This window comes from Grammomys surdaster, unplaced genomic scaffold, assembly GCF_004785775.1.
Source record: "Grammomys surdaster isolate TR1022 unplaced genomic scaffold, NIH_TR_1.0 62, whole genome shotgun sequence".
NCBI lineage: Eukaryota > Metazoa > Chordata > Mammalia > Rodentia > Muridae > Grammomys > Grammomys surdaster.
Genome location: NW_021604564.1, coordinates 21,168,508 through 21,184,063, shown reverse-complemented (window position 1 = coordinate 21,184,063; position 15,556 = coordinate 21,168,508). Strand labels below are relative to the sequence as shown.

General features: G+C 38.1%; 1 protein-coding gene across 2 annotated transcripts in view; it reads right to left on the bottom strand.

The window, feature by feature from the left end:
- Adad1 (adenosine deaminase domain containing 1) overlaps positions 1-9,842 on the bottom strand; it is a 39,593-nt gene extending 29,751 nt beyond the window's left edge. The window contains exons 1-5 of one of the 2 annotated variants that reach the window (XM_028764029.1): positions 9,664-9,842; positions 9,121-9,300; positions 8,228-8,416; positions 6,090-6,257; positions 4,167-4,235 (exon numbers count right to left, since the gene is read on the bottom strand). In XM_028764029.1, coding sequence (XP_028619862.1) covers positions 4,167-4,235; positions 6,090-6,257; positions 8,228-8,416; positions 9,121-9,300; positions 9,664-9,781 — 724 coding nt within the window. In that variant the 5' untranslated portion in view covers positions 9,782-9,842. Of the gene's footprint in view, positions 1-4,166; positions 4,236-6,089; positions 6,258-8,227; positions 8,417-9,120; positions 9,301-9,663 lie in introns of those variants that run through there. The other variant, XM_028764034.1, reaches the window with a different exon arrangement.
- Between the last annotated feature and the right edge of the window lie 5,714 nt (positions 9,843-15,556).

The window sequence follows — 15,556 nt, the reverse complement described above, 5'->3', positions numbered from 1 at the left end:
TTATATTATATTATATTATATTATATTATATTATATTATATTATATTATATGTAGACAAATTTCCACTTTTGTTATGGTTATATTCTGTTGTGAAAGAATACAAATTACAGAGCTCTGTGAGTAACTTCTTATGAATGAGATGTCTGTACCAACATTATTATCTGAACACCATTGTTTATGTTTGCAGAACTCAGTCAGATATGATTCTCAAACTCATTTGAGATATAGGGCAAATTTTTTTGCTGTACAGTACTGTTTATTCTACACACTGCAACATACCACTGAACGGTAATAATCCTTCCCAACCTGTGACAATCAAAACATCATCATAGTCATCATGACATAAAATATGTAGAATTTGCCCCCAATGAGATCCAGTGCAAACCAAAGGCATTTGAACTCCTGATATAGTTTCCCCATATTCCCACATAAAACTTCTTGACCTTGGAAGATGATTCAAATAATTTTAAGTAAGCAGAATCACTAGTAAAATAGTGCACATAACTAAGAATATACATCAGAGTTACACAGGAAGCCTTATTTATTTTTTAACATAATGTAGCTTAAAATTACAAGGTAGAAAGGTCTGTTATTTTGTTCATTTACAACTGTGCATTGCTAATGAAAGGTCACTGTTGTGAGTGGGTAAGAAACTGCAAAGGTCACCTAATGCAGTATTTCCCAAAGTTGGTTGTACAGCACTGCTTTTCTGTTTGTTTTTTTTAAGACATTATCTCACTGTATAAGCCAGGCTGGCCTTCACTCATGATCCTCTGAGGTCATTGGCTTCCTGAGCTCTGGGGTTACATAAATTTGCCAACATGCTTAACCCGCTGAAAAAGGTTCTTGATGTTCCATGGTAGGTGCTAATGGTTTATTAAGTGGTTCATAGTTCATTTAATATTGTCAAGGAAAAAGCTAAAATGGTTTTGCATTCATGCAATGATATGCATGACTAAATGTATAAATGTATGACTAAATGTTTTAATAAATTTCTTAAATAATCATCATTTTCTAAAGGCCCACAAACACATTAGCAATGTCAGTATTCTGCTAGATGGATGTAACTTAAGTCTGTTGTTCTGTTCTTGCTTAATTGAACTTATATTCTTATTTGTTCATATTATTGACACTATATACTTATAACAGACCAGTTGAGTTAAAATTCAAAAAAAGATAAAGAATAAAAGGATAGTCACAAAATTAGAAAACTAAACTTTAAGTTAAGCTGAGTGAACAAGTGTCTCATTTATCACCCAGAATTCATGATTCAAAAAAAGAAGCTTCCATCATAAACATTTTTAGTTAATCCTTTTTTTCATAGAAATGAGATATAGATTCACAGGTTTCCTTCTCCAGATGCAGAACCACCACCACCAATTCCCTACAGGTATTTGGAGACACAGTCTATAAATATAAACATACATCACTTAAACATAAACAAACCCATGCTAAAGCCCACTCTTTGTATTTACTTAGTCTTGAACACTCAAGGTTGCTATTAATGGTTTTTCATTCTCTTTAATGGTTCCTGGAATGAATATACTATATATGGTTTGCAATTACTTTGTGTCTTATTTTATGATATAAAAAGTACACTAAGTTAGGCAGTGGTGGTTTTAATAAGCACTCAGGAAGCAGAGGCAGGCAGATCTCTCTGTGAATTTGAGACCAGTCTGGTCTATAGGAAAGCCAGGCCTGCCTTGAAAAGGAAAAAAAAAAGACACTGAATACACTGAAATTGGACCAACAGAATGTGGCAAGAAAATGTTTTGTTTCATATTAAAAATATCATAAAGAACATTTGAGACTCATCACTGTGACAATATGAGACTATAGCTCAGTGGTAAAGTGCTTAAAATGTGTTTTAGGTTCAATCCTGAACACCACAAAAGATAAACAAAACAATATGCTAAAATAACTCTTCAACTTAATTTAAAGATTTATTTTTATTTATGTGTATGTAGGTGTTTTCCTGTGTGCATGTTCATCTGTGTGTGCGTGTGCATGTACCCATGGGGACTAGAAGAGAATGTCAGATCCCCTGGGACTGGAATTACAGGCAGTTGAGAGCCACCTGATGAAGGTGCTGCAAACCCAAATCTCCCACTACAAGAGCAGAAGGGGCTGTTTACTGCTGAGACATCTCTCCATTCCCCCTTGATCTTAATGTTGAAAGAAATATTTCAGATCAAATCAAATCAAATAGTTACTAAACATACCTCTCAGCATATGAGTGAAAAATGAACAAGTGCAATATTGCTTTTCCTATGTATAGGCACCAGTTATTGAGGAGATAAAACAGTTTCACAAAGTAGTGGACGTAATGAGATGAGACCATTGACACACATAATACCTGTCCACAGTTTCTTTTGAAGCTATTTATCATGCATATGTGTAAGTGTGTGTGTAGGTGTGTGGGGGGGTGTATATATGAGCGCAGGTGCCCGTAGGAAGCAGAGATGTCAAATCCTCCTGGAGCTGGAGTTACAGGCAGTTGTGAGTGGCCTGCTCTGAGGGCCCGGAACTGAATGGAGGTCCTCTACAGGAGCAATAGGAGATCTTGACTACTGACCCACCTCTCTAGGCTTATTATACCACTTCTTTGACTACAAGTTGCTAATTTCAAGTGAAATCCATTGTCATGAATAACCTGAATCTATTTTCAGAGACAACTTAGTACTATTCTCATGCAGATGTAGTCCACTAAAATATACTGCAAAGTAGATATACTGTAAACTATTGACCACCTGATAGCCGGCCCAACATGAAGTACTCAGTAAATTCTTTGTGGGTCACAAATATTTTTATTTTTCAAAAGCTTTAACATTCTATTCCTAGTTTAACCTCATACATTTGTTTGCTCACCTTTTTCTGACATTTGGCTCCAAAACTCAACTTCCCAAACTGGACTTATAACTTTTACATTATTTTTTAAACTGTATCCTCTCTGATTCATAGACTATAACCTATTTTCCTGGTCTAATGTGATCTAGATTTTTGTTTGAATCTATCCCCTTGGCCACTACAAACATCTACAGAGGCTGATAGGAACAGTAAAACCTCTTCCAACATTATGCAATCACCCATGTAGACTGAGACCTCAAGACTATTCATGAATCCTTACACCTCTGAGGTCAAATGACCATACCTATCTCTTGGTGGATTTTGTCTTTTGAATGTGCTTATTTCCCCTGTCTGTCCACACAAATACATCTGAGATCTTTGTCTCAGGAAGAGGAATACAACAGTAAGTCTGACTAGAAGAAAGCAAGGCTGACTAAATGAAAACAGTAAAATGGAAACGTCTCACTTTACAAACACCATAAAGTCTAAAGTATCTCTCAAATATCATCAACAGATAAATTAAAAATGTCCTGCCATCCAGGAGATGATGGTGTACCAGTCAAGGACACAAATGCTATATAATATTGAATGTGACAGAGCCACAATAAAACAATGAAACTTCTGATTTAATGAATATTTCCTGTGTGCCAGATACTCATGTATTTTATGCCTATCAACCCAATCTTTATGATAAATTTATGAGGTAATTACTTTAGTAGCAATTTTTAAAATGAAGAAATTAAAGTATAATGAGAATTAATTAATTTTTGATTACATATAACTTCAACTGGATATGTACATGTATATGTGTATATATGTGATTTTTAAAGATGTATTTTTATTTTTGTCTGCATGTATATATGTATAACATGTACATGCCCTATTAATCTACCTCGTTATTAAAAGGACCTGCCCCCAACTATTTTGTGTCGTTCTGACAACTGAGCCAAAGTTTTTCACATGATATAGGCAAGTATTCTACCACCAAGCAATGCCTAAGACCCCTCTTACATTTTTAGACAAGACTCACTAAACTGACAGGTTGTTTGGTGGAGTGTCAAGCCTTGAATTTGCTATCCTCCTGCCTTAGCTCCCAGAACAGCGAGGATTTATATATGGCCATATCATCAGAACTGGCTCAAGTCCCTTTTTAAATCTTTCCTCTCCAACATCATTTCTCTTCTTACAAGCAATTTTTAGAGGAAACTTCTCTCTTAATAGAAGCATGAAAGGTCTGAATAGAATGTTAAGGTGTATCTTCATATCTGTGCACTTTAATTTTTCAATGGGTTAATCTTCTAAAAAGAACAGTACCTACCATATTGTACTTTTGAAACATATGCTGCTTCTGGTGTAACAACAGGTTCTGCAGGGATAGGAGGAGGTCCTGTAAGCACAATCAAACCATAGGAAAAAATGTAAGGGCAATGCTCTAAAGCGCTAAGAGCTAGCAGCTCTTTATTCTTCTGCAGTAACAGTAACCCAAGAATGCAATAAAAACAAACACAAATCCAAGAATAGCATACATAATGGTTATATTCTTTATACTTTTCTGCCAACTCTGTCATCATCAAATACTCCTTAGTTCACTCTGGTCTTTCCTATTTTGACATCAGTTATCCAAACTAATTTCAGAGTTTCTGGATCTTAACAGCAATTTAGCTTCCTTTGTAAAAGTAGCAACATTCTGAATCCCAGTAGAGTATTATTTCAGATACTTAGGAGCATTTCTATCTATAACAATACTATGCAAAATACTTGAATGTTTTATCAAAATGAGTAAAATCATTCAAAATGATGTCATCAGGCTTTTAATAGGACAATGCTATAAATTTTCTAATGAGTTCAGTCCAAATCTTTGTAAATGTTTTCCAGCTCAACCCTAAAAGCTAAAAAGCACATGAAACCCAAGAAAAGTTCACAACATTACACCAGAGGAACACAAAGGAAAAAATCTGAAAAGTTTAAACGAAAAGGCTCCAGAAGCTAAGGCTGTTAACTTAGTTAAGAGAAAGCAGAAAGAACACATCTAGACTAACTTAGATGAAAAACTAGTTAAAGGTACAGAAACGAGCCAGGAAAGAGTGGTGCTCTACCTGAGACCTCATACTAGAGAAAATGCTAACTAGAGTTAGACACCTGCACCTGGACTTGAGAAAAGCAAACTGAAAACTCAGAAGGAAGGATTTAAAATCTATTTGCTCAAGAGAGTTTGGCTCAAGCAGAAAAAAACTAAAGACATTAAATTATGGTTATTATGAACAAATAATCTCAATAAGGAAAACAAGACTGTACAAAGAAAACTTCATTGTAAAATACCAGAGATAAACTGCCAAACATTTTGAAAAGATAAAAAACCCTAAAATTGGAGAATCTACATATTCAGGTTTCAAAACTTATTCCAAAGCTATGTAATTAGAATAAAATGACAGTAATAAAAACAATGTATTGTTGTTATAAGGGCAGACACATAGGTCACAGTGCCCAGAAAGACATAATCCAGGTGTTTTTAACAGGGGTGATAAGGGTTTTTTTTTTTAACCAAACAAATGTTCCTAGGAAAACTAATATTCATAAGTAATAGAATAAAGTTGGACACTAACTTCTTATACAAAAATAAAAATTTATCAAAAAACCTTTAAATGTAATGGCTAAAACTATAGAACTCTAAAAAGAAACCACAGTGGGAAAACTTCATGACACTAGATTTGGCAACAATTTTTTGGGTATGGCATCAAAGGTACACGCAACAAAAGAAAACTGGATTTATCAAAAGCAAAATGTTTTGTACATCAAAGGATACTACCAATAAAGTTAAAGGTAACCCTTAGGATGGAATGTTTTTATCTGCACACCATATATCTTATAAATACCAGAATAGACCTACAGTTTTAAAAATCAGTAACAATAGAACTAGTTGAAAATGGAAGAAATGACTTAAACATGATCTGTCTCTCCCTCTTAAAATGATAATGTCCAAGAAACACAATAAATCACGCAAAAATTGGGAAATTTAAGTCAAAACCACAAAGACTACTCTACAACCTTTAGTATGAGTTCTGCAAGACATGATTATATCTTTTGGTGATAAAAATACAAGATAATTGTAACTATGAAACATTTTAGCAAACAGCAACTGAAAAGAAGTATTCAAATCCTATGATCTTGTAGCTGTTAAGTAGGCCTTTCTTGACTCCTTCTGGAAAATGACACATTCAAACATAGATTCAGTTGCGTTTACCTGCTGGTTCTAAAACTCTTGGCTCAGGCTCATCCAACTGTAGAAGCTCATCAAGAGCTAATTTTGCTGCATTGGATCTAGATTCCTTTTTATTTTGTCCCAGTCCTGTCTTGTACTGAATACCATCCACCACAGCACAAAAAGCAAAATATGGTCCCATAACATTTCCTTGAAAAAGAACCCAGAATGAATGCTACAATTATTCATAGTATATTCTTGCAAGTGATGTCTGAATGTTAGTAAAATATTCCAGTATAAAATTCTGGAAAATTATTTAGTATTAAATGACCTCATTTTAGTGTAAACTTAACTCTTTGTAAAGCAAGTAAGGATTAAAAATACAGTTAAATCAGCCCCAAAACTTGCATTATAACTGCAGCCAATGGATTTAAGCAGCTGCACTGGCTGCAGATATAATGCAAACAATAAAGACAGCTTCAGAATGTAGTATAATGTATGGCAATGGTTAGCATTCAAATATTTACCAAACTAAGAGGTAGTAGAATATTTGAAAACTTCTAGTAATACTCATCTTTAAAGTTTCAATATATATAAAATTGAATTTCTCTCATCTTTGGAATGTCCTAAAAATTTTATATGTTCTAAAATATAAGCGATCCCTTTGAAGAATCTTTGTATAGCCATTAAGACATCACAGTAAGCAACTGAATCAATCACAGCTCAGGAAAGGGAAGGTCAAGGAATAAATAGAAAGAAATGAAACAATCATGAGAAAGGATGTTATCTATGAATTAAACAAAATGCTCATTCTTGTACAAACTCCACAGCAGGATTATCTTTACACTACGACTTTTACTCGGGTTTTATATTTGCCTCATGAAAATGAAAATGTAGTCATCTCCTAAATTTACAGATGAGACATTTTAATGTTAGGCACTTAAATAACCTTCTCTTTGGTTAGGAATGGCTAGGGACTAGACACTGCACACACCCCTATCTTATTTTCTCACGTATTTACAATTATGTTTCATTAACTGTTTCTAAAACATAGACTTAAGATTTTACTAGGAACTTAAATCCACATCTGGGTAATCTTCCTTTTTTTCCCCTTACCTAAAACATCTCAATTTGCCATTTTCCCATGTTTACCTGTATTTCAATCTAAACTTATTAAATCAGATAATACTTTACTTTCTTAACAAGTGGCTCAGATGACTCTTATGTATATTACACACTACATTTGTTAGAAAGTGTTCTATATCAGAAAATGGAGTATTGAACTTTAGCTTGTTTATAGCCTAGGTTCACAAACTTCCTGTATCATACTTAGAACACAGAACAAACAGCACTGGCAATCCTTAGAGCAGTGAAGTATTTTCACTGGGAATTCATTTTATCTTTATTATTAATAGCTTACATTTTCAAAGGTGATCGGAGAATAATGTAGGGAAGCTAAGAAGTTAACAAATATTGAGACCACTGTTTACTTAATGACAATATTACAGTGTACATTTTTGTCATGTCAAGTTTTATGGTATTTCACCCAAAGACACTTATTAGAAATCTTTAGTAAAATTTCCAGAGCTTTAAATTATGTTGCAGAGATACCATCTTTGAGATCCATACAAGGAAATGTTAGAAAACTACAGAAACAAAATTCTCTGCATGCACACAAATATTTTAAAGCTGTTTTCACTATCACGTTAGTCAGTGCTTCTTAACAGCAAGTTTCTACAGTTCTTGGTTACTATCCACAACACGAAGAGACTAGAAGCCTTTCTGCTTCTGATTATACTCCTGGAGTCTTCCACACATACACACAGTAAGATGTACTTCAGGCTTAAGGGTGTAAAGGACAATGGCAGATGCCAGACAATTCTGCAGAGGCAGCATCAACTATGCAAGTGCCCTCTTATCAAATCCTTGAATTTCAGGGGCTAAATCTGACCATAATTTTTTCTCAGGTATCACAATCACAGAATCTTAGAATTTCAGAACAAATACTTGATTAACACTGACAGAAATGTGTGTTTATTCTACAAATATTTGTGTCAAAAAATACCTATTTAACCTTAACATTGCACGTGGTTAAGCAACTGTAAAACTGCTTATACATCCTGCTGTTATTGGAAAAAAAATGCCAGTCCTAGGATAATTAGGCACAATTTCCAACTTACCAGTTGTTACAGTTTCCTTAAGGTCAAGCTGAACACGCTGCATTTGTGCAAACTGGTGCAAGGCCGACACAGGATTGATCTCTCCACGCTTGTATTTCATTATAAACTCTTTAGGTATTTTTTTTGGAGGAAGGACAGGATTTGAAATAGATGAAAGACCTTTGGAAAGTAATGGCTCTGGAAAATTACCTGAAAATAAATGTTTATACTGGTCAGTTTGGTTTAAGGAAAATGAGTCAAAGTACTAAATCCTTATAAAATAAGTATGTTTTCCCCCAAGTTCCTACTAGACAGTTTGGGTAATACATATAACCACAACCTGTCAATATATACATATTAACACCAAGGACACATTATACAGAAACATCATTCATGATAGAAAAATTAATGGAATTTTAGTGATGTCTCAGAGATAAGTCATTTTTACAGATGAGGTCACTAAGGTCTAGAATGGCAATGATACAGAACTGGTGTTGTTGAGACTACAATCTAGTTTGGTGCTCCAATCTGTTATAATGCCTATCTCACTGAGCTGTCTGATTCCAGTTCAGTCTAAGGTTCACCATATGTTTACCTCTGCTTTGTATTATATGAAGTAATATGTAGAATACAAAGTGCTTCTAAGTCTAGAGCTTCCCCTGACACCCCATGGTGAAGTCAGGTTAAGTTATATTTTAAGTAATTCAATAGTGAAGGTGGGAACTAATAAATGACCTGCAAAGTTAAAGAATTCTACAGGCTTCCTACTGTAATTTAAGTCAGCTACTAACTCCAAATGGCACATGGCCACAGAGACGACAGACACCACACATCCACACCCCACTTAGCAGCTACTGACAATCCCAGAATCTTAATGTACCTAGGTACTTCTACAAATAAATAGAAAGTTGTACCTGTCACTTGTATAACCTTGGATGCCATATTTGACAGACTACAACTTTCAGAGGAATATCCGGTGGGCAAAGTTACTGTCTGAGCTGGTGACTGAACTGGTAAATTCTTTTTCAGCATCTGAGCAAAGCTAGGGACCCTGGAACTCTGAAACCAGTCATTGTTTCCAGAAGTTTTCTCACCTGTTTAGGATGAAATGGGCAGAAAATGAAAATTCTGGGTAGACAACAAGTTCCTGGAAGAGGAACTCCCCAAAATTTATAATTTGACAGAAGTTTTTTCCTCACACACATGCTCCCATGGCTACAGCCAAATAATCCCTCTTTAATTGACCTCAGAGCTGTGTTGTGTTTTAACAATTAACTTTTCCAAATTCTTCCATAAACCAACTATAAACGGTAACAGAAGCAACAGTAGAGGGGATGTGAAAAGCCACCACCACTAACAGTGAATCTCCTCAGAACTGAGGGGCCTCATTAGCAAGGTCTAGAAAGATGAAAACAAGAAAAGACAGAACCAAACCGACGGCCTCCCGGCCAGCGCACCCCCGAGGCTGTCCTTCGCGCCCTCCCCGCCCAGGCTCGCAGGCAGGTGAGCGGCCAGAGGCAGGCCGAGCCGAGGGCCCGGGACCGGGGCTCGTCGGCTGCCGCCCGCGGTCGCCATTGCTGCGCTGCCGCCGTCGACCCCTCGCCTCAGGCCTCTGCGGGCCACGCGGCCAGTCGCGTCTTTCAAAAGGCCCCTCGAGCTGACCCTGAGGAGCGGGGCCAGCGCCCCCGTGGGCGCCCCTCGTCCAATCAGCAAGGACCTTCGCTCTGGCCCCGCCCCCGCGCCCTGTGCGCGTGGGATGCGTGCGTAGCTTCGCGGGGGTCATGGTGAATGGTGCGCAGGTTCCAGGCCTCATCTCTATGGACCCCGTTCTTCCGGCCTTGTCAGGTTGCATTCTTTCTGTAGAAGACAAAGTCCCAAGGTTCAGGCTCTCTTACCCTGCCCCTCTCACCTCCTCATGTGGCTGCTGGTCCTCACAGGACACTCCCCCAGACACAGAGCGCTACAAAGCTGCTTATTCCCACCTCAGTTGTCTACATCTAGAACAATCTACCTGCCTCACAGAGTATACTACATGGCTGCATAGTCCCACTTCAGTTGTCTACACGTATGGTGACCCCAGTCATCCCAGAGCAGCGCACTGTTGCTTATCCCTACCTCAGTTGTCTACACGGAGGGTGCCAGCCCTCACAAAACACCAGGTGTCTTCTTGACCCCACTCAGTGTCTCTACCGAGGGGAACCTTCCCCAGGGACCTTGGAGAAAGCCAGGAAAAGCTGAGGCTTGTTTTCAAAGATATCTTTCACCTTGTCACCAGGTGAGATCTGAGAGAGTACCCAGGTGTTTAGGCCTCTGACATGCAGAAGATCCCCTAGTGCAGCCCAAGAGGACAATCAGGAAGCCAGATGTGAGGCTGAAATCAAATGGCCCTAATATTTGGGTGGCTGATCTCCCTCTTCCCCTTTTAAGATTCTTCTCATACAAGTCAAAAGAAGACCTAACCAAGGTATTAGCTAATAGGTAGTTGAAAATATTTTAAATAGTGGATTATAAAGTGTTGTGATGCGATCAAAAAGGCATCCAAAGGATTCTGTTTTGTTAGCACAAGATTGTGATGACATCAACCCTTTGATATGGGCAGATGTTCTTAATAATTAAAGCCATTTTAAAAAGTAAGAGAAAAGGACAATAGAATCAATGGGTTATTTATCTAGTGTAGCAAGAAATAACATGCATCCACAGTACATAGTGAAACTGAAGGCAAAATAATCTCATTCTTATAAGTAACATTTGCATTAAGTATTTTTCTTTAGTTATTATCAACATGTCTTGATTAATTTATTTAATCAAAAGCCCATTAAAAACTGATGATCCAGAAATTTTTGTTGCTAATGATAAATATGGGAATAAAATATTTAATAATATAATCCAATTATATTAAGGTCAAATATAAAGGTAGATATGGAATAGAAGTAGAAGTTGAAGGAACAAAAGAAAAATATATAAAATGATTCAGTGGATAAAGCTACCTGCTGCAAAGCATCATAACTTAAGTTTGATCCTTCAAAGGAGAGAATTAGCTCTTGTAGTTTCTCCTCTAAATACACACATGTGTGTGTGCAAGCTTGTGTGTGTGCGCACACACACACACATATACACAAAGGGAAAATTTAAAATTTATAATTCACAGAAAATGATGGGTAAAGTCCCTCTGTATCCCCTTGTGTTACCTTGTATAACCACAGCAAATTTATTAAAACTAAGAAATGATACAATGCATTCTTTTGTATTTCAGAGTTTCCCTAGTAATCTTCAGTTTCTCTTTCAGGATTCAGAGGTTGCCACATACATTCAAACATTGTTTCCTTTGTCTCTTGTGTGCTGTAATATTTTTAAGTCTTGTTTCTTATGCTTAGATACATTTGAAGAGTACAGGTCCCAGACAATGACATCTAATTGAGGGGCAGACAAAGTGATGTATCAGCTAAGTTGAACCAGGGAGTCAAAGTTCAGAAAGAGCTAGAAAGAGTGAGTTTATTCAGCAGTAAGTCTCAGAAGCTGAAACATTCTAGACTAGAAGCTGAAGCCTTCAGGGCTTGCAGAAGATTAGATTGTCTGGAGGTTAGAAGCTTCCAGGCCTAGGCCTAGGGATAGTTAGAACAGAGGAGGAAGTACACTGGGCTCCGCCTAAGCTATTTGTAAAGCCTAGTTATGGCTCTCATCTCAGCCCTTCCTCTGAGGGTAAAAAGTGACATTTACACTTGTAGGTGGAAACAACCTGAAAAACTTAGTGAATGTCTTCCCTCCTACAGAAAGATAATGCTGTGGTTTTGATATTTCCCACTGGAGGCTACATTTTCATCCTTCAGTTTATGTTTAGTCCAGGCTCAAATGCAGAAAAATGGCACAGGTCTTCTTTTATAGGTCTGTGGGTCAAACAAATAATGGAACAGTTATTTATCTGTAGAATCAAAGATTTTTTTTTTTGTTTGCTTGTTTCTTTTCTTTTCCTCATGAGCAGCCACAAGGAAAAGGCCCTATGGCCTTGATGAATGCTTCCTGTATTTTGTCTGCTTAACTTTAAATCAGTGATAGAAAATGTGGAATACACCTGAGGGGTAGATCATTAGACCTAAGAATCAGCTGTAGTGTGTATCACTTAATTCCAGAGTTTCTTTGGTTGGCAAAAGAGACCCAAGACCCAAAAGTTTACAAGGAGTCAGGGTAATTTTGGAGATATTATAGTCATCAGGTCTAAGCTTCTCAACATGGAGGGTTAGGCCCCACAAGTTGCCTTGATTTGCAGTAATCAGTTTTGTTTTCTTTTTCCATAAAAAGGGTATGATTGCTTCTTTCAGATCTTGCATTTCTTCTTGCAATGATCTGAAGGGAACCCAAAAGTCAGAACTGTCTATTTTGATGGGACATGTTGAAGGCACAGGGAAAACAAGTTCCCTTAAATAAACCAGGTGAAAGACTGTTTAAATTGTCCCAGAAACCAAAGGAATCCATGTTTGACATATGGTATTGCCTCCTAAGCCTGATATAGGAAATTTAATGACTATATCACATGATAACCGAGACACCAGAAAACATTACATGATTGCAGCTTACCTGAATTAGCTTACCACAGATATAGCAGGAGTACAAGTGGAACATGAAAAATGACCCTGATGTATGAAGTCTTGAAACAGCAAAGTAAGGGTATTGAGGATACAGAAAAAAAGCAAGGGATTCCTTGGTCTCAGCCCAAGGAAGGATGTACATATGCCTTACCTAGTCAGTGGTCACTGAAAATACCAAAAGATAATATTGGATCTTGTTTTGATGTCTCTATGACTCTGGAGTCAGCTGGGATAAAGAGCCCATGAAAGAAGAGAGAGTAGGCAATTGTGCACAATGTCCACAGATGGCATTTGGCTTTTGTAGCACATGGAGAAACTTGGAGAAAGTCTTCCATGCTATTATTATGTTCCATCCAAGTGACATAACCAATATACACCATTCTGTCCAACTTTATGTCTGCCTGATCACATCTCAGCCTTCCACCCCTTAAACAGATACCTCTGCCTCAGGAATGCTTCAGGGACTATTTATGACCTTTACCATGGTCCAAATGTAATATGTGCCTGGAAGATACCTTGAGCCTTGCAAAGAAAGCAGATGTTACTGGGACACTGTAAAACCCTCACTAATTTAGTATACCACCTCCACCATTAATACAATTATGCTATTTGTTTTTGTTTTTCGTTTTAAAACACTGTACCTCTGAACTTGGGCACCAAGAGACTTTTCAGAGTCACAAGTCCATTCTTGATCTTGCCATTAATGAAAAAGGACTCAAACCTTTATTGGTGTAATCAGTGTATCTCACGGTCACTATCTCATTTGGATCATTATTCCTTGTGTGGGCTGAGACCATTCTTTGACTTTATGTTAGCAGGCATTTTAGTTCCTTAGAAACCAACGTCTTAGAAACAGCTAAACTCAATTTAAAGTTTCAACAGCCTTGTGGGTACATTTACCAACTTAGATTATCAACTGTGTATGAACCATATGATTTAAGGTCTAATTGCTGGTTTTACAAGGAGTCCACCAGAGACAACTATTCAGACGTATTTATAGACAATTGAAAGTCTTTATTCTAGCCAGCTGGGACTACACTGAGGTATTCAGGACCCAAATGTAGTCCCAGGTGTTTAGGATAGGGATTTTTAAAGGTAAAACAGACATCCTGGTATCTCCATTGGCATCTGTAAGGAGAGGTTTTAGGCAAGCAAGCAGTTTAACAAAAGTTAATGTTAACTGGGGCATTTTGATCTTGAGTTCCTAGAATAGAGTTGGGTACTTTTCCACAGGAGTCCCCATCTAGATCAAATTTTAAATAAACCTAAATTGAGCTCATCAAGATATAAGATGAAAGAACTCCTCACTGTGGTTCCCTGTCACATTGTCACTCTCTATGTCGGCCAAGTACTTGCAGGCCTAACCAAGTCAAGATGCCTTCCTCTCACCTTGTCCCCTAAGTACAATGATCCTAGGCTTTCTCAGAATTGAGGGAACAGCAGTGGTGAGTTGTGACCCGCGCAATCGTATCGCCAGCAAGACGCACGCGGACACCCTTGGAGCGGCGTGTTCACTTCTGATTGGCTGCTTACTCGTTACCCGCCAAAACGCCCCGGGATGGGCTGTGACTCGGCGCGCACTCACTTCCCACACATGCACAACAGCTTGTTTATCGGGATGGGCAGCGGATGTCAGCACCATCTTGTAATGGCGATTGGTCTCGCTGCCGCCGGCACTACGGCGTAGCGGCTTCCTACAGTGAGTGAAAGAAGTGGGAGTTAAGAATCTTAAAATACACTCACCTGTTCTATCCTCAGAGCTTTAAAACTGCATTCGGGTTGCCATGTTACAGGAAATTTTGAGAAAGCCCTATGATGATCTATAGATGTTATTGGAGAGTCTGGGCCTCCCTTTCATGGATTCTTTGTTATTTAAAATCTTTTAATGGATTCAGAAGGAAATTTAGGGACAATTTTAGTAATTTTAGGAATTCAGCAGGGAATGGAGGTTAACAAGCAGACACATGACCAATAGCAGCTGTGCGATGTGCCAGAAAGGGGTGAGCACGGTTAGCTCCAGGAAAGAGTGAGAAAGCCAAGCATGTCTAAGAAAGCATGCTAACCAATATTTAAAAGAAAAAAAAAAGGAAGCTTATTGTTGGTGTTCCTTCCAGCTTGGATGAGCAGACATAGCTCAGGGCAATGTCCCAATGGAAGTGTATCCTGAGATACAGGAGCCCAGGAACCAGTTAGCTCTGAGGTGGGACAGTGCCCCAACAGAAGGGTATCCTGAGATATGGGAGCCCAGGATCCACACAGCTCTGAGAGGAAGCCTCCTCAGCAGAGGTGTTGCAGCCCTGAGGGAGAATATCATTGGCTGAGCTGGAGTGCTACAGTGTAACTGTTCCACTTCGCAGCTTCTCTTCTTCAGCATGGCAGCTCCCAGGGGAGGGTATCCCCAGTAGAGAAAAGGAGCTGAGCAGCCTCAGCTCAGCTTTACTTCTTTGCTTCTTCCTTTCTTTGCTTCATTACTTCTTGGCTTCTTCCCATGAGAGAGTCACACCAGGCAGTAAATCTCATAAAAGAGGTTATTTGGATGGATAAATATAGTGTGTGAAGAAACAAATCCAGGGGTGGCTGCCTCTGCTCCCAGGAGATGACAGCAGTAAATTAACAGAGGGCAGGGCTTCTATAGGGTTTATTGCGGCAGGGAGAAGCATTGCAGGGCAGAGATTTCCAGAATGGGGATTGGTGGGATTTCAAGTCTGGGGAGGGTCTTATTGAGAAGGTGGAGATGACCTTTGTGACAGTTACAGAGAGGAGCTCC